Source organism: Loxodonta africana, chromosome 7, assembly GCF_030014295.1.
Source record: "Loxodonta africana isolate mLoxAfr1 chromosome 7, mLoxAfr1.hap2, whole genome shotgun sequence".
Classification (NCBI taxonomy): Eukaryota; Metazoa; Chordata; class Mammalia; order Proboscidea; family Elephantidae; genus Loxodonta; species Loxodonta africana.
The window spans coordinates 34,883,381-34,902,125 of NC_087348.1; the positions used below are offsets into that span (position 1 = coordinate 34,883,381).

An 18,745-nucleotide genomic window follows, 5' to 3' on the forward strand; every position below is an offset into this window, starting at 1 on the left:
TTAAGAATGGACTCTGCAGTAGGTCTATAACTCTACAGGGCAGAAAGGAGACTAGTGTATGGCCTGGGATGCACTCATCACACAAAATAAAAACAATGACACTGGTACTAATAATGATGGAGAAGTGGCTAATATTTATTGAGGAAAAAACTTTGTCCCAGATTTTTTGCTAAAAGCCATATATATTTATTATATCATTTATATCCAAAAAAATTCCAAAGTTCATGCTATTGTTAACCTTATTACATTTATGAGAAAACAGTTGTTCAAAGAAGTGATTTGGACCTTAATTGTGACTGAGAGTCAAGCAAAACAGCCTAATGAATTTCAGGGCCTAAGCTCTAAAATTTTAACAGGAAGAGATGTGTGCCTACCATCAAAGTTTTCAAAAAGAATCCATAAGATTTGACATAGAAGGAATTGCCACACAGGCCCTAGAGGGCTGTTTATTCAAAAAGCACTTTTAAACCACCAACTATGGGCACAACATTTAGACATGCAAAGAAGAAGGGGAAGTTATGCCCTTAAGTCTAATGAGAGAGAAACACATATAAAATAATTACAATTAAAGTGATAAGGGCAATGACAAAGTATGTAAGATAACCATGGTCACAGGAGAAAGGAATTTAAAATTACAAAAATATTTGTAAAAAGGTTTTCCTTTATATTTAAAGTTTCCATACTTCTCAATCCATGAAATTGGTGGGTAGCAAGGAGCCCATCAATTTTCCTAAGACTCAATGAGACAATCTGACCTCTGTCCTTCAAACATTACACCAGGATACAGAGACTCTTTGGTTACTAAGGGAAATCACAACAGTAATAGCATTAAGTCCTTATATTTATTCAACCATTTTGAATGTCCTACTAAAATCAAAATCCAATTCAAGTATAGAATAATAAGACATACATTTTATTTATTACATTCCCATTTTCTCTCCACCACTGAGTTCTTCTTCTTGCCCCACAACTTCCTCATAGCAACTTTCACCTCTGCATTTCTGAGTGTGTAGATGATGGGGTTCAGCATAGGAGTGATGACTGTGTAGAACACGGCCACTAGTTTATCTTCAGTGAAAGTAGAAGAGGGCCGCAAGTAGAGGAACGTGGCAGGTCCAAAGAACAAGACGACCACTGTGATGTGGGAGGCACATGTAGAGAGGGCTTTGCGCCTCCCCTCTGCAGAATGGTTCCTCAAGTTGACCAAGATGACAATATAGGAGGATACCAAGATGAAGAAGGAGCACAAGGCAATTAAGCCACTGTTGGCTAATACACTGACCCCCTCCACAAACGTGTCAGTGCAGGCAAGCTTGAATAACGGCTGAAGGTCACAGAAGTAGTGGTCAATTATGTTGGGGCCACAGAAGGGCAATTGGATGGTGATAAGAACCTGAATTATGGAGTGTAAAAAGCCCCCCAGCCAGGAACCAGCCACTAGTACATGACATAGTCGACGGCTCATAATCTTCATATAATGAAGGGGCTTGCAGATGGCCACGTAGCGGTCATAAGCCATCACCACAAGCAAAACGGTCTCAGTGACCCCCAAGAAGTGGAAGAAAAATATCTGAGCCAGACAACCCTTCAGGGAAATGGTTTTAATCTTGGTCATTAAGTCTGTGATGAACTTAGGGACAACAGTGGAGGAATAACTGATCTCCACCAGGGACAGGTAGCTAAGGAAGAAGTACATGGGGGAATGCAGACTCTTGCTGACACTGACTGTCAACACGATGAGGCCATTGCCCACCACTGTTGCCAAGTACACAGGAAGGAACACCACAAAGCACACTCTCTGTACCTCTGGATCCTGGAAAAGGCCAGTGAGAATTAACTCAGTTACATTATTTGTACTGGCCATGAGTTGCATTTGGAGAAGATGGATCTTAGAGAAGAACCTTGTGGCAAAACAAATGCAATCATTAAACCGATGTCACATGTGTATTTAACACATGGTGGTTTATAGAACTCTTTCATACATATTGTCTGACCGCTTTATTTATTTATATATGTATATATTTATTTAGTAATGTAGTAAATTTTTATTCATGTGCTGCTTGATAGCCTATACAAGACACTATTCAAACAACCTTACAAATACTCCTTGGTCCCCATTTTACAAATAAGAAAAATGAGGCTCTCCAAATCCTACCTACTCTATGTCCATTATCTAGAAAGTTTTTCCTGGTTACTTCAACCCTAGTTCATGAATTAGCCAAGCCTCCCAGGAAGGAATGGATGCAGGACTAGAGCCAATCATTGTATTCCAATTCATATGCTATTTCAAGTACACTGAGATGAAAAAAATAATCAATATTTTCACTGCTAATAACTATGATATTAATTATTAGTGTTTCTTCCATTCTCAATATTTTCTCACCATGTTTTTGTCTTAGAAATTCTCAAGTGATCTTCTGCCCCTAAATCCTTTATTTCCTCCATTTCTCCCTCAGGGATTCCATTCTCATTGATATTTTTCCCTTTCTAACGAATCTCTTTGATATTTTCTTTACTTCAACAATTTAAGATTCTAAATTCTCTCAGGTCCTGTGGCTTTAACTAATCCCACAGCTTTATGAATTTTTACAAACATGTTTAGAAAATGTTAATATCTGAGGTGAAATGACTATCTGGAAATTGATCAGGGTAGAGCTCACTATAAAACAACTATTCAAATACAATATATGGGGCTCATAGGTTTCCCTATTTCTGTGTTACAGTTTTCTGGTCATTGGCAAGCATTTTTGGCAGCAGGAGGTGAGAATCAACCTTACTGGCCAATAAACAAGACATAATCTCAGTTCTACTAAGGGGTCTCCTTACCTTCTCATAAATACAGGTTGATTCCCACCTCAAGAGCATCCCTCTTATATTTCACACTGCCTTGTATGCCTGCCTTTCTCTGTCTTCCTCTCCAAATCCTACCTACTCTATGTCCATTATCTAGGAAGCTTTTCCTGGTTACTTCAACCCTAGTTCATTTATCTCTCATTATCTCTGCTCTCAACTCTGGAAATTGGTAAAAGTGCTTTTTCTGTTAAATGCAGCAAGGCACAAAGTTCAACTCATAGTAAACCCTCAATGAATATAAGCTATTGTTATACTTTTAAAATGCAGTTCTGAAAAACTCATATATAGACTTGAAATCCATCAACAGTTTTCCAATGCCTACAAGTACAATGTCATTATCATGGCATATTTGAACCTTAAATAACTGGACCTTTTTCATCTTTCAGCTTCAGTTGCCATCACTCTCCCTAGAGCCTATACTCCAGCTGTTCTGACCTAAGTATCATTCTCCCAAACTTGTTCTTTGTATATGCTGTTCCCGCCACTTAGTGTACACACCTTTCTAACTAACCTTTATTCTTTCCTCTACACTTTTTACATCTCTGTACTGGAGTATTTGGATCCCTGGTGGTGCCAGTGGTTAAGTGTTTGGCTGCTAACCAAGAGGTTGGCAGTTTGAATCCACCAGCTGCTCCTTGAAAACCCTATAAGACATTTCTACTCTGACCTATAGGGTTGCCATGAGTTGGAATTGACTTAACTGCAAGGGGTTTTTCTGGTACTGGACTACTTAGCAAAAACTCTTTGCTGTCCAGTCGATTCCTACTCATACAGACCATATAGGACAGAGTAGAGCTGCTCCATAGAGTTTCCAAGGAGTGCCTGGCAGATTTGAACTGTTGACACTTTGGTTAGCAGCCATAGCACTTAACCACTATGCCATTGGGGTTTCCAGTATTTAGCATATTTTATTATAATTATTATTTTCGTATCTGTCTTTCCTGCTGACCTTATTCATCTCTGTATCCTCACAACTAGGCACATAGTAAGTGCTTAATAAATATTAATTGAATTTAATAAAAATGGAGAAATTCTTCCATCACACAGTTGGAACCCTGCAATTCATCAAATTTTGTTTCTCTACGGTCCTTTATTGTTCACTGTGATTTTATGTAGCCTGTTTCTCTCCAGAAACAGAATCATGACCTGTTACTCTTTGAGCCCCACAGCACCTAAGTGTTAACATCACAGTTTGTGATATACGTGTATGTGTGTGTGTGTGTGTGTGTGTGTGTAGAATCTTAATTGATGATAAATTTATTGATAAGAAAGAACTAGATTGTTTAAAGTTATCCGTCTACATTTTTCTTCCAGCCTGTGTTGACCTCATATAACCTAGGTGAGATTCTTTCTCATCTAAAATGTAAAAGCGTGAACAATGTAGATCAAACAGACATTTTACTCCACTGGGTCAAAGCCATACATGCTACAGTTTTGCAATTGAGGCATGTTGTCTACTTCATAGATTATTTTCCATGAGTAGGACTAGGGAGTTCCTAAAATCATTATGTTCTACAGCAGACATCTTTTGTTCTCTGTATTATCTAGTATCACTTGGACATGAGTTTTCCAACTCTCACATAAAATTCCAAATCCTTACACACACACATACATCATATCTTAGTTGTTATGTTGAGAAGGTTACCAGAAAAGACCACATGATATGTATTTTAAAAAACAAACAAGATATCCATTTAGGGAATTTAAAACAATTATATCAAATGATTTCATGGAATCATTGTGAGAGGAGGCGGGGGGGATGAACCTCAGAGGGTCAAGTGACCTGCCTTTGAGAGGAGAGGACAGTTTTAGGTGCCTTGAGCTCAAAAGGGCAAAGGAAAAACAAAACCAGGACATCTGACTGAGTTCCCTTTCACCCTCTTCAGAGATCAGGCCTGAATCCTGGTTAGGAGGGCAATCATTGCAGTTGGTAGCCAACTCTTGGCTCTACTACCCCATATCATGTGTCCTTGTGAACTGATTTGCTTAATTTTTTGAAAGAGATAATAATTTATAGTTAACATAGTTGCTGAAAGGACTAAATGTGAGATAAAACATATAAGAACCTAACAGAAGCTCTTGATAAATGGTAGCTATTATTATGTCAAACTTCTTGGTATTTATTCATGCTTCTCTCTTCTTTCTATTTTCCCCTTGCTCAAGAGAAAGGCACTTGTAACAAATTACCTCTTCCTTGCTCCAGCATCTTCCCAAATTAAACTCACGCCAGGGTCATGGAATAAAGGGAGCCCTGGTGTCCCAGTGGTTAAGAGCTTAGCAGTTTGAACCCACCAGCCACTTCCTGGAAACCCCATGGGGCAGCTCTACTCTGTCCAATAGGCTTGCTATGAGTCAGAATCAGCTCAACAGCAAAAAGGTTTAAGGATGTAAAAAACTAGGAAGTGAAATGATGGTATGGTTCCTAACCAGGTAGAATTTAATACTCTAACATACAGCCCCATTGAGAGAAATCTGACAAAGACAAAATAATAACATGATAGAGAACCTGGGAGGCCTATCGCTATGAGCTCAAAGTCATATCACGAGGCCTCTTTCCCACTACTGTATAGAATCCCAGAATATGAGTACTGAAAGAAAGGTACTTGAAGACATATTACGTCCAGTGGTCTCCTTTCATAGAAGCAGAAACTGAGGCTCAGAGAGGGGAAATGACTCATGCTAAATCACATGGTGATTGGGAGCCTTCTAAGTTCACTCAGTCAACCTGGGAAATCCTCTGGGTGTGGCATCACCTACCTTGTTGGGTAACATTCAGCCTTAGGGCAAGGAATTGAATGTGAAGGCTCTCTTCCTTAGGCTAAGCAAAAAGCTCTCCTTCCTTTGTAAGAGCTGGTCTTTCAGAGGGATGTCCTGGGCTAAAGATACTGAAGGGATGTGGCCTAGAGCACGAGAAGCTCTCTTCAAACCAGGACTTCTCCATCCAGCTCCTTCATCTGCACTGAAGGCCCTCAGAGGGCTAAGCCACTTCATCTCAGATAAGCCACCAAACTGAATTCAAGAAACATTAGACCTGAAAGAAAATGTGGAGATCATTAATCCAACCTTTTGAGTTAACAGGTAAGACAACAAAGGGCCAGACATTTTGACTTCTCAACATCAAACTGGTTATTGGCCAAGTTACTGAAGCAAAAACAAGTGTTTCCATGATACTGGCCTTCCTTCCTGGTAACACAGATTTTATGATTGTTACTACCAGTCAGCAATGTAAACCTTGCTTCCACACGACAATATTGCACAGGCCCTGTTTGTGATCCTTTAGAAAATAAAGTGTCTATGACGCTGAGGATAAATTACAAAGGGAAGGATTCAGGAAATTGGTCCCATAGCCAATCTTTAGATCTACAACTGAGAAACAGAAAAAAAAGAAGAAAAAATCTACATGAAGCATCTAACCAGTGATTTTAATCCTGGTCTTTAGAAAACCTACTCACTCACTAAAAGATAAAGAACTGTTTTTCAATAAGGAGATGATTGAACTATTTAAAATACTGAGCCACATGCTTTGATCAGGGGACCAAATTCCCCATGCAATTTCTTGTCTTTAGTGTGAAACTTTGGAAATGAGAGTCAGGAACTGAGAGTCAGGAAAAGGTTCAGAACATGTTTCACTTAATTTGGTTAGAAACTTTTAGAAGTTGTAAACATCCATTAGTTATGCCCTGAGACAAGGAAGGTAAAGACATAATATTAGGAAAGTTTTCACACCAATTTTTTGAGTTACCACGCGAGTGTGAGGCTGAAAGGAGAAGAAAAGAGAGGACTGGTTTGGGAGCAGGGCTGCAAGTTGGCCGATTTTAGGCAATTCCCTTCACCACTTCAAGGTGCAGCTCCACAGTCTTAAATTGACAAAATTATTCTAGCTTACCCTCCACGTCCTTTCTCATGCTAATATTCTACACTTCAAGATTACTTAGACTTCCATGCCTTAGACATCCACAAGTGATGATAATTATAATGATGAAAATCACAATGATCAAAAATGCCATTTATTGGGCACCTATTCCCAGCCAACGCACCTCGTGTGCAGCCACCACCTGTCTGTCAGCGGAGGCTTGCATGTTGCTATGATGGTGAACAGGTTTCAGTGGCGCTTCCAAACTAACACAGACTAGGAAAAAAGGCCCGACAATCTACTTCCGAAAATCAGCTAATAAAAACCCTGTGGATCACAATGGTCCAATCCACAACCAGTCATGGGTATGATACATGACTACGCAGCATTTCACATTGCTGTTCATGGGGCATAACAATTTGTCTGCGTCAACCTCATGGCAGTTAACAATGGCAACTATGTGCAAGGCACTAAATAGGACATTTTGAGGCCATTGTCTGTAATATTGACAGCAACCTTACAAGGAAAATTTTCTTACTGAGCATTTTTTCTTTTTAATTTGTTTCTTTCTAGCATTCATTTTTCTCTACTCCTGTCGAAATTACCCAGATTTTACTTTGAGGAACCATGGTGCCCTCACTCCACACCCCCCCCCATTTAATCTGAATAATTTTGAGCAACTAGAGATAGACCTTCATTGGCTTAACAGATCTACATATACCATCCCTTGGCTACAATATCGGTTCAGGGATGGAAAAGTAACATGGTCAGGAAGACAGGGAGGCCTTTGAGGGGTTTCTAGTCTGTCTCAGGCAGAAGAGAAAGAGCTTTTGTTTTGAGTAGTATTGGGTGAGGTTGTGAGGTCTAGAACTGCAGCAGCCACTTTGTGATAAAAGAGAATTATGACCTTCCAGAGGACCACCATGTGAGGCCTAAAAACCAACAAAAATCACAAAGGCAGAATGTCAAGAAGGAAAGAAAGTGGGCATTGGAAACATTTGAGCTTCTGTGTCAACTCTTACCAGGTGTTTACTCTGCCTTTGAACTTTTCAGTTACAGGAGATAATAAATTCCATTATTTTTTAAAAAGGGTAGAACTGGAATTTTTTTGTCAGCTGAATCATAAAGACACCTAACTGGTAACAGTATTATTACTTCCATTTTACAGTTGGAATTCTCAGTCTGAGATAAACCTACCAAACTATCCAAGGTTACTCAATGATTGAATTTATAGCTATCTTATCTGTATTTCCCCAAAAAATGTTGTAACAAGAACAGGGCCTTGGATAAACAAACTGTAGTACATACACACAATGACATAGATGAATCTGGAGGGTATTATCCTGAGTGAAATAAGTCAATCACAAAGGGACAAATACTGTATGAGACCACTATAAAAAAAACACATGACAAGGTTTACACACAGAAAGAAACAATCTGTGAAGGTTATGAGGAAAGGGATGGATGGGGAGGGAAAAAACACTAACTGGGTAGTAGATAAGTGGTAACTTTGGTGAAGGGTAAGACAATGCACAACACTGGGAAAGTCAGTACAACCTGACCAAGGCAAGGCTGTGGAAGCTTCATAGAAACGTCCAAACTCCCTAAGGAACCAGGTTACTGGACTGGGGGTTGGGGATCATGGTTTCCAGGGACATCTAGCGCAATTGGCATAGCATAGTTTATGAAGAAAATGTTCTACATTCTACTTTGGTGAGTAGCATCTGGGGTCTTAAAAGCTCGTGAGCAGCTCTCTAAGATACATGTACTGGTCTCACCCCATCAGGAGTAAGAGAGAATAAAGAAAGCCATTGACACAAGGGAAAGATTAGTCCAAAGGACTAATGGACCACATCTACCACAGCCTCCACAAAACTGACTCTAGCACAACTACATGATGCCCAGCTACCATCACTGACTGCTCTGACAGGGATCACAATTGAGGGTCCCAGACACAGGTGGACAATAATGTAGAGCAAAATTCTAACTCACACACTAAAAAGACTAGACTTACTGGTCTGACAGAAACTGGAGAAACCTTAAGAATATGGCCTTTGGACACCCTTTTAACTGAGTACTGGAGTCACTCCTGAGTTTCACCTTCCAACCAAAGATTAGACAGGCCCATAAAACAAGACTAAATGGGCACACCAGCCCAAGGGCGTGAACAAGAAGGCAGGAGGGGACAAGAAAGCTGGTAATGGGGAACCCAAGGTTGAGAAGGGGAGAGTGTTGACACATCATGGGGATGGCAACCAATCTCACAAAATAACTCAACGTGTGTATCAATTGTTTAATGAGAAACTAATTTGCTCTGTAAACATTTGCCTAAAGCACGATAAAAATAAATAAAAATGTTGTTGTATACAGTAAAAAAAGAAAAAAAAAGAGCATCGAAGTAGTGAATCAACTAAGAAAACTGTAATTTTTTTTTTTAAGTAAAAAGAATTTAAGAGAAAATGATTGAAATGAAACTTAGGCCGAGAAGGCTCAACATACATGTCCCTGAAGAAGAAAATCAAAAAAATGAAATGCAAAGAATATATAAAATTATAATGTATAAAACATTTCTTTGTTGGTATTTTCATGGCATATCTTTCTTCATGCTTTAAGGTTAACTTATCTATGTCTTTGCATTTAAAATGAGTTCCTTTTAGGCAGCATAAAATTGGGCTTGCAGTTTTACCTAATTTGAATTTTTAATTGGTGTGTTTTGACCATTTACATTTAATATACTTACTGATGTGGATGGATTTAAATCAACCATCTTGCTCATTGTTTTCTATTGGTTTCATTTGTTTTTGTTCCTTTTTTCCTTATGTTTCTACCTACTTTTGGATTAATTGTGTACTTTTTATTATTCCGTTTTACCTCCTTTATTGGATTTTTGGGGCCCTGATGGCAGGGTGGTTAAGAGCTACAGCATCCTACACCTGCTAACCAAAAAGGTCAGCAGTTCAAATCCACCATCCACTCCTTGGAAACCCTATGGGGCAGTTCTACTCTGTCCTATAGGGTCTAGGAGTCAGAATCAGCTCCATGGCAACTGGTTTGGTTCTTTTTTTTTTAATTGGCCTATTATTTATACCTCTTTTTCAATATTCATTGTGGATGCCCTAGAATATACAATATAGATCTTTAATTAATCACAGGATACTTCAAATATTTTTATGCCACTTCACATATGTTGTAAGGACCTTATACAGTATATTTTCGATTTCTCCCTCCCACTTTTTGTGTTACTGTCATTTACCTTTACATGTGCTATAAACACAACATATTGCAGCCATTTTTGTTTTTGACAGTCATTTATCTTTTTTTCTTTTTTTATTGTACTTTAGATGAAGATTTACAGAGCAAATTAGTTTCTCATTAAACAATTAATATACATATTGTTTTGTGGCATAGGTTGCCAACCCCATGACATGTCAACACCCTCCTCTTCTCAACCTCGAGTTCCCCATTACCAGCTTTCTTATCCCCTCCTGTCTTCTCGTCCTTGCCCCTGGCCTGGTGTGCCCATTTAGTCTCATTTTGTTTTATGGACCTATCTAATCTTTGGATGAAGGGTGAAACTCAGGAATGACTTCAGTACTGAGTTAAAAGAGTGTCCGGGGGCCATACTCTCGGAGTTCCTTCAGTCTCTGTCAGACCAGTAAGTCTTGTCTTTCCTGTATGTGAGTTAGAATTTTGTTCTACATTTTTCTCCACCTCTATCCGGGACCCTCAATTGTGATCCCTGTCCGAACAGTCAGTGCTGGACTCAGTCTGGTGGAGGCTGTGGTAGTTGTCGTCCGTTAGTTCTTTGGACTAATCTTTCCCTTCTGTCTATGGTTTTCTTCATTCTCCCTGCTCGAGTACACATATCTTAGATAGATACTCACAAGCTTTTAAGACCCGTGTTGCAACTCAACTCACCAAATTAGGATGTAGAACATTTTCTTTATAAACTATGCTATGCCAATTGAGCTAGAAGTACCTGGAGACCATGGTCCCCAGCCCTCAGCCAGTAATTTAGTCCCTCAGGGAGTTTGGATGTATCTATGAAGCTTACACAGCCTTGACATGATCAAGTTATGCTGACTTCCACAGTATTGTGTGCTGTCTTACCCCTCACCAAAGTTACCACTTATCTATTGTCTAGTTAGTGTTTTTCACTCCCCACCCCTTCCCTCGCTTGCAAACATCATGAGATTGTTCCTTTCTGTGTGTAAAACTTTTCATGAGTTTTGCTAACAGTGGTCTCATACAGTACCTCTCTTTTTGTGACTGACTTATTTCACTAGCATAATGTACTCCTGATTCATCAGTGTTGTGAGTTGTTTTGAAGATTCATCAGTGTTCTTTATGGTTGCATAGTATTCCTTTGTGTGTATGTATCATAGTTTGTTTATCCATTCACCTGTTGATGGGCACTTTGTTTCCATCTTTTTGCTATTCTGAATATGCTGCAATGAAAATGGGTGTGCATATGTCTATTCTTATAACAGCTCTTATTTCTCTAGGATATATTCCTAGGAGTGGGATTGCTCGATTGAATGGTATACCTATTTCTAGCTTTTTAAGAAAGTGCCATATTGTTTTCCAAAATGGTTGTAGCACTTTACATTCCCACCAGCAGTGCATAAGCGTTCCAAACTCCCTGCAGCCTCTCCAACATTTGTTATTTTCTGATTTTTTTGATTCGTACCAATAATGTTTGGGTGAGATGGTATCTCATTGTAGTTTTGATTTGCATTTCTTTAATGGCTAGTGATCATGAGCATTCTCTTGTGTGTCTGTTAGCCACCTGAACGTCTTCTTTGGTGAAGTGTCTGTTCATATATATCATTAGCCCATTTTTTAATTGGACTATTTGTAGAGGTGTTGGATTTTTCTATAGATTTTAGATATTAGACTTTTGTCGGATTTGTCATAGCCAAAATTTTTTTTCCAATCTGTAGGCACTCTTTTTACTCTTTTAACAAAGTCTTTTGAGAGCATAATTGTTTAATTTTTAGAAGATCCCAGTTACCTAGCTTATTTTTTTGGTGTTTGTGCATTGTTACAGTTTGTATCATATTTATGCCATGTATTAGGGCCTCTAGTGTTGACCCTAATTTTTCTCCTATGATGTTTATAATTTTTGGTTTTATATTTAGGTCTTTGATCATTTTGAATTAGTTTTTGTGTATGGTGTGAGGTATGGGTCCTATTACATTTATTTACAGATGGACATCCAGTTTTGCCAGTACCGTTTGTTAAAAACACTCTCTTTTCCCCATTAAATGGCCTTTGGACCTTTGAGGAAGATCAGGTGGCTGTAGGCAGATGGGTTTACATCTGGGTTCTCAGTTCTGTTCCATTGATCAATGTGTCTGTGGCTGTATCAGTACCAGGATGTTTTAAGTACCATAGCTGTATAGTAAATTCTTAGGTCAGGTAGTGTAAGTCCTCCTACTTTATTCTTTTTCTTCAATAGTGCTTTACTTATCCAGGGCCTCTTCCCTTTCCATATAAAGCTAATTTTTAGTTTTTCCATCTCATTAAAGAATGCTATTGGTATTTGGATCAGAATTGCATTTATTTGTAGATTGCTTTGTGTAGAATTGACATTTTCACCATGTTGAGTCTACCTATCCATGAGCATGGTATGTTTCTCCATTTATGTTGGTCTCATTTGGGTTCTTGCAATAGTGTTTTCTACCTTTCTTTGTATAGGTCTTTTATGTTCCTGGTTAGATTTATTCCTAAGTGTTTTATTTTTAAAGAAGCTGTTTTAAATGGTGTTGTTTTCCTGATTCCCTTTTCATAGTTGTTGTTAGGTTCTGTTGAGTTAGTTCCGTCTCATAGCGACCCTATAGGAAAAATAATTTGAGTAATACTGGTATAAGCTCTTCTCTGAATGTATGGTAGAATTCTCCAGTGAAGCCACCTGGGCCAGGGCTTTTTACGTTGCTGGGAGTTTTTTTGTTACCTTTTCAATCTCTTCTCTTGTTATGGGTCTGTTCAGATTTTTTACTTCAGTTTGTGTTAGTTTAGGTAGGTAGCGTGTTTCTAGAAATTTGTCCATTTCCTGAAGGTTTTCAAATTTGTTGGAATATAATATTTCATAGTACTCTGTTATGATCCTTTTTATCTCAGTTTGTTCTGTTATAATGTCCCCCGTTTCATTTCTCATTTGGGTTATTCGCATCCTCTCCTGTTTTTCTTTTGTCAATTTGGCTAACTGTTTGTTGATTTTACTGATCTTTTCAAAGAATCAACTGTTGGTTTTGTGGATTCTTTCTATTGTTTTTTCTTCTCTATTTCATTTACTTCTGCTCTGATCTTTATTTATTTTCCTTTCTTCTGGTGCCTGTGGGCTTTTGCTGTTCTCTTTCCATTTGTTCAAGTTGTATAGCTGTTTTCATTTTATTCCTTTCTTTTTTTTTTTTGATGTGTGCATCTATTGCTATAAGTTGACCTCTGAGCACTGCATGTGGTGTGTCCCAAAGGTTTTGGTATAATGTGTTTTCATTCTCATTTGAGTCTAGGAAATTTTTTATTCCATCTTTGATTTCTTCTATTACCCAGAGGTTTATAAGCAGGGTGTTATTCAGTTTCCATGTATTTGATTTTTTTTCTTTGTTCTTCCCATTATTAGTTTCTATTTTTATGGTGTTGTGATCACAGAAGATACTTTGTATTATCTCAGTGTTTTGGATTTTGTTGAGGGTTGCTTTGTGGCCAAAGATATGGTCTATTCTGGAAAACGTTCCATGTGCATTGCAAAGAATGTGTACACTTCTGCTGTTGGGTAGAGTGTTCTATATATATGTCTGTGAGGTCAAGTTGGCTGACGGTGACCTTTATATCTTCTGAATTTTTCTTGAGTTTCTTTCTAGATGTCTGTCCTTTACAGAGAGTGGCATGTTGAAGTCTCCTACTGTCAATTTCTCTTTTCAGTGCTATTAGAGTTTGTTTTATGTATTTTGGACCCTTGTCATTGGGTGCGTAGATATTTATTATGCTTATGTCCTCATGGTTAATCATCCCTTTAATCATTATATAATGTCCTTCCTTGTCTTTTGTGGTGGATTTTGTTTTAAAGTCTATTTTATCTGAGATAAGTATTGCCACTCCCACACTTTTTGGATTGCTGTTTGCTTGATATATTTTTTCCATCATTTGATTTTTAACATATTTATGTCTTTGTGTCTAAGGTGTGTCTCTTGTAGACAGCATATTGATGGGTCCTTTTTTTATCCATTTTGTCACTGTCTGTGTCTGTATTGGTGCATTTAACCCATTTATGTTCAGTGCGACTATCAAGAGGTGTAAGGTTATTACTGTCATGTTGTAGTGGGTTTTTTTAGTTTGTGGTGCTGACTTTTTTTGTTGTCATTGTTGTTCCTCTTTCTCTTCTATAATTGCTTTTGTTTGTGGATTTTTTTTCATTTCTCATGTTTTTATAGATTTTGTGTTTACTGAGACTTTTTTTTTATGTTTTTCTTCTTTACTTTGATGAGTGGTTTGTTAACTTTCTTTTTGGTTACCTTGAAATTTACCCCTATCTTCCTAAGTTTAAACCAGTCTTTTTATTACTTGATATAGCCTTGACTTCTTCTCCATTTGAAAATTCTATACCTACACTGTTTATTCCCTCTTTTATCATTCTGATATTATTGTCATTTACAGATTGACAACTTTGGTTTCCTGTTGCAAATCTTTTGTTTTGTTTTATCTTTGAGAATTCATTACCTAGTTCAGTAACTGGGTGATGTCATCTTGTGTCTTAGATTCAGGTTGTTTCTGATGTTGTTGTGTCTCTAGCCAATGCACTCCCTTTAATAATTCTTGTAAATTTGGTTTGCTTTTTGCACAATCCCTTAATTTCTGTTTAACTGGAAATGTCCTAATTTTGACATCATATTTGAGCAAGAATTTTGTAGGATATATTTCTCTTGGTTGGCAATTTTTTTTTTCTTCCAAAGCTTTATACATGTCATCCCACTACCTTCTTGCCTGCATGGTTTCTGCTGAGTAGTTGGAGCTTAGTCTTATTGTTTCCCCTTCTATGTGGCTTTTTATCTTTCTCGAGCTGCTCTCAAGATTCTTCCTTCGTCTTTGGTTTTAGTAAGTGTGATTATGATATGTCTTCGTGATCTTCATTTGGGGTCTATCCTACATGGGGTTCATTGAGCTTCTTGGATCGTTGGCTTTTTGTCTTTCATGATATTAGGGAAGTTTTCTGTTTTCATCTTGATCCTCTCTGTGTTTTCAGTTATCTCTCCCTGTTCTGGAACTCCCATCACACGCAAATTTTTGCTTTTGATTGTATCCCACATTGTTCTCAGCTTTTTTTCATTCTTTTCTCCAATTTTTCCTCAAAGTGGTATTCAAGAACTTTTCTTTTATTTCACTGATTCTATCTTCCATTGCTTCAAATACGCCCCTAAAACCTTCTGTTTCACTGTCCATTTCTAAAATCTTGTTTCTCTTTGGAATTTCTAATTGCTCTTTTTGTATGATTTCTAGTTGTTTATTCATTTTAACATTTTGTTCCTGTATTGTTTCCCTGAATTCTTCAATTGCTTTGTGTTTTCCTAATTTTGCCTGTATTTTCCATGATTTTGTCAATTTTTTCCTTATTTTTTGCCTGTATTTGTCTTCCTCTCTTAGAGAACGCTTAGTATTAGAGTTTTAAATTCTGTATCAGGAGTTACAGTGCCTTTTCTTCTACCAGAAGGTTATCTGGTATTTTATTTTGGTCTCTTTCTGGAGCCATCCTGTAGTTTTTTTTATATGTTTTCATATTGTCTGCTGTCTCTGGGACATTCAAGAACTATGTTCTTAGCTTATTGATTGTTGATTTATTTTTTTTTTTGTCCTGCTTTTTTTGTTGTTGTTGTTATGTCTGGGTAGGCAGTCTGAGCACATTTTGTTGTTTGCTTGCCTGTGGGCATGATACTTCTCGCCACCTTGCCCAGGTGGGGAGTGCCAGTCACCTAGCTATGGCACAGCAGGGCTTGTCCAGCTGGGGTGGAGGGGTGGGGAAGGTTAATTTGTGACACAAACTGGGACCAATGGCACAGGGCCAGGGAGGCAGCACAGGGAAGTGTCTGGGGGACCACTTCAGTGCCACTCAAGGGTGTGGCACTCAGCGCATGGTGCAAATAGGCAGGAGGAAGTGAAAATGTATGGTGTGTGGAGCTAAGTGAGTGAATGAAAGAAGAGAGACAATCAAAAACAAAAGAAAAATGAAGGAAAAGATAAATAAAATGGTGGCACAACTCAATTCAGCTGGTGGGAGTGGGACGGACCCAGTGAGGCGATATGCTGGTGGTTCTCTAGCTGAGTGGTGGGGCTTGGCCTGTCGAGAAGGAGCAAGGATGGTGCACAGGCTAGGTAGGTGGGAGAAAGGAAAAAAAGTGAGAAGAAACCAACAAACAAAAAAAATAAAAACAACAACAAAAAATATGGTGGTGGAGGAGCCAACCTTTGCGGACAAGGACAGCATGGAATTGGAGTGGCGACAAGCTGATGTTTCTCTCGCCAGGCAGCAAGGCATGGCCCATTAGAAAGGTGCAGAGGAAGTGCAAAGTCTACGTGGAAGAGAGAAGGGGAAAGATCAAGAAAAATAAAAAACATGGCATTGTAGGAGCTGGCCTATGGGGGCAGTGCAGACTGGTAGACTGTGTGCCAGAGGCTCTCTAGCAGAGGATTACAGCACAAGTTTCCATGACGGGGAGGGGGGAACTCCACGGGGTGAGGTCGGTGGGAGGAAGTAAAGGAAGGGAGAGAAAGAAAAGAAATGACAACAAAAAAAAGGAAAAAACAAACAAAAATAAATAAGTAAATAAAATGGCGCTGAGGGAGCTGGTCAGTGATGGTGGTACAGACCCTGGACGACCACTTACAGTAATGCTCCAGCTAAGTGGTTTAGCATAGCCTATCGAGAAGGGACAGAGGCAGTGCACAGGACTGGGTTGGCAGGAGAAAGAAAAAGAAAGAAAGGAGAGAGAGAGTAGAAACAAAAAAAAAAAGAAAACAAACGAACCAAAAAATCACAGCCCATGGAGAAGGGGAAGGGACAGCACACGACAGTAGTTGTGCAGAACAGAAAGAAAGGAAGGTAGAGAGAGAGAAGCAACAAAAAAAAAAAGTTTAAAAAAAATGGTGCTGAAAGCCCTGGCTGGTGGAGGCAGGGTGGACCTGATGTCTCTCCAGCAACTGTGGCCCATTGGAAAGCAGCAGAGGCTGCCTGGAGGGAAGAAGGGTTTGCGGTGTGAAAGCATGTATCCCTGGTTACTGGGTGCTCTCTCTCCTGTTGGGATCTCTGTGAAGTTGTCTTCCTGTAGTCTCTGTCCACACTCCTTGGAGGCTGAAGTCCAAGATGGCCAATCCATGCAGCAGTGAGCTGATGTCTCTCCAGCCAAACGACCCTGGCCCATTGGAAAGCAGCAGAGGCCACGTACAGGGCAGAACACTGCGAGGGGAGGAAAGTGTGTATCCCTGGTTAGAAGGTGCTCTGTCTTCTGCTGCCAGCTCCATGAAGTTGCCTTCCCATACTTCCTGTCTGTGTTCCCTGGTGGCTGCTGTCCAAGATGGCGAATCTGTGCTGTGTTAGCTGGTAGAGGACCTCCATTCCATAGCTCTTCTCATTCTCTCTTCTTTGTCAGTTTCTTATTGTATTCGGTGCCTGATAGAGTTCTTTATTACTTCATTTGATGCTTAGGATTCCAGGATTGAAGTTTGCATCTGTTTTACTTAGTTTTTTGGGGTCTTTGCTGCGGAAGGACAGCATGCTATTTCTGTGTATAGCACCATGTTGACTCCACCTACAGAGGAAATTCAGTCATTTTTCTTTTAGAGCATTAAAATAAATTTTTAAGAAGCCGTCGGTATTTACCTTCATTCTAACCATTTTGGAGCTTTCAATTTATCCATATAGATCCTAGTTTCTACCAGGTATCATATTCTTTTTGCCTGAACCGATTGTCACCAAGACAATACTGAACCATAGCGACCCTATAGGACAGAATAGAACTATTCCAAAGGGTTTCCAAGGCTGTAATCTTCATGGAAGCAGACCACCACATCTTTCTCCTAGAGAGTGCTTGTTGGGTTTGAACTGCCAACCTTTGGGTTAGCAATTAACCAGTTAACCACTGAACCACCAGTCCTCCTTAAAAAAAAAAAAAACATGTTGTTTGTTTAAAATGCCATCAAGTCAGTACCAACTCATAGAGACCCTATGCACAACAGAACAAAACACTTCCCAGTCCTGTGCCATCCTCACAATCATTTCTATGTTTCAGCCCATTGATGCAGCCACTGTGTTAATCCATCTCATTGAGGGTCTTCCTCTTTGCTGACCTCCTATTTTACCAAGCATGATGTCCTTCTGCAGGGACTAGTCCCTCCTGATAATACGTCCAAAGTATGTGAGAGGAAGTCTTAACATCCTCACTTCTAAGAAACATTCTAGCTGTACTTCTTCCAAGACAGATTTGCTCATTTTTTCTGGAAGTCCATGGTATATTCAAGATTATTTGCCAACACCATATTTCAAAGGCATGAATTTCTCTTTTGTCTTCATTATTTATTGTCCAGCTTTTGCATGCATATGAGGTAACTGAAAATATCATTGCTTCAGTCAGGCACACTTTAGTCCTCAAAGTGACATCTTTACTTTTTAAAACTTTAAAAAAGTCTTTTACAGCAGATTTGTCCAACTCAATATGAAGTTTCATTTTTTAACTCCTGCTTCCATGGGCATTGATTTTAGATCCATGTGAAATAAAATCTTGGCAACTTCAACCTTTTCTCCATTTGTCATGATATTGCTCATTCGTCCAGTTGTGAGGATTTTTGTTTTGTTTATGTTGAGGTATAATTCATACCGAAGGCTGTGGCCTTTGATCTTCATCAGTAACTGCATCAAGTCCTCTTCGCTTCCAGCAAGCAATGTTGTATCATCTGCATATTGTAGGCTGTTAATGAGTTTTCCACCAATCCTGATGCCACATTCTCCTTCATATAGTCCAGCTCCTCAGAATATTTGCTCAGCATACA

At 38.9% G+C, this 18,745-nt stretch overlaps 1 protein-coding gene across 1 annotated transcript; it reads right to left on the reverse strand.

The window, feature by feature from the left end:
* Positions 1 to 450: 450 nt before the first annotated feature.
* On the reverse strand, positions 451 to 2,099 carry LOC100662672 (olfactory receptor 4B1-like). The gene has a single exon (XM_003412091.3). It carries the CDS (start codon positions 1,871 to 1,873, stop codon positions 914 to 916), a length of 960 nt encoding a protein of 319 aa, XP_003412139.2. The 5' UTR covers positions 1,874 to 2,099; the 3' UTR covers positions 451 to 913.
* Positions 2,100 to 18,745: the final 16,646 nt, after the last annotated feature.

Coding starts and splice junctions, on each gene's coding strand:
- LOC100662672 (XM_003412091.3), bottom strand. CDS start 1,873: ATGCAACTCATGGCCAGTACAAATAATGTAACTGAGTTAATTCTCACT.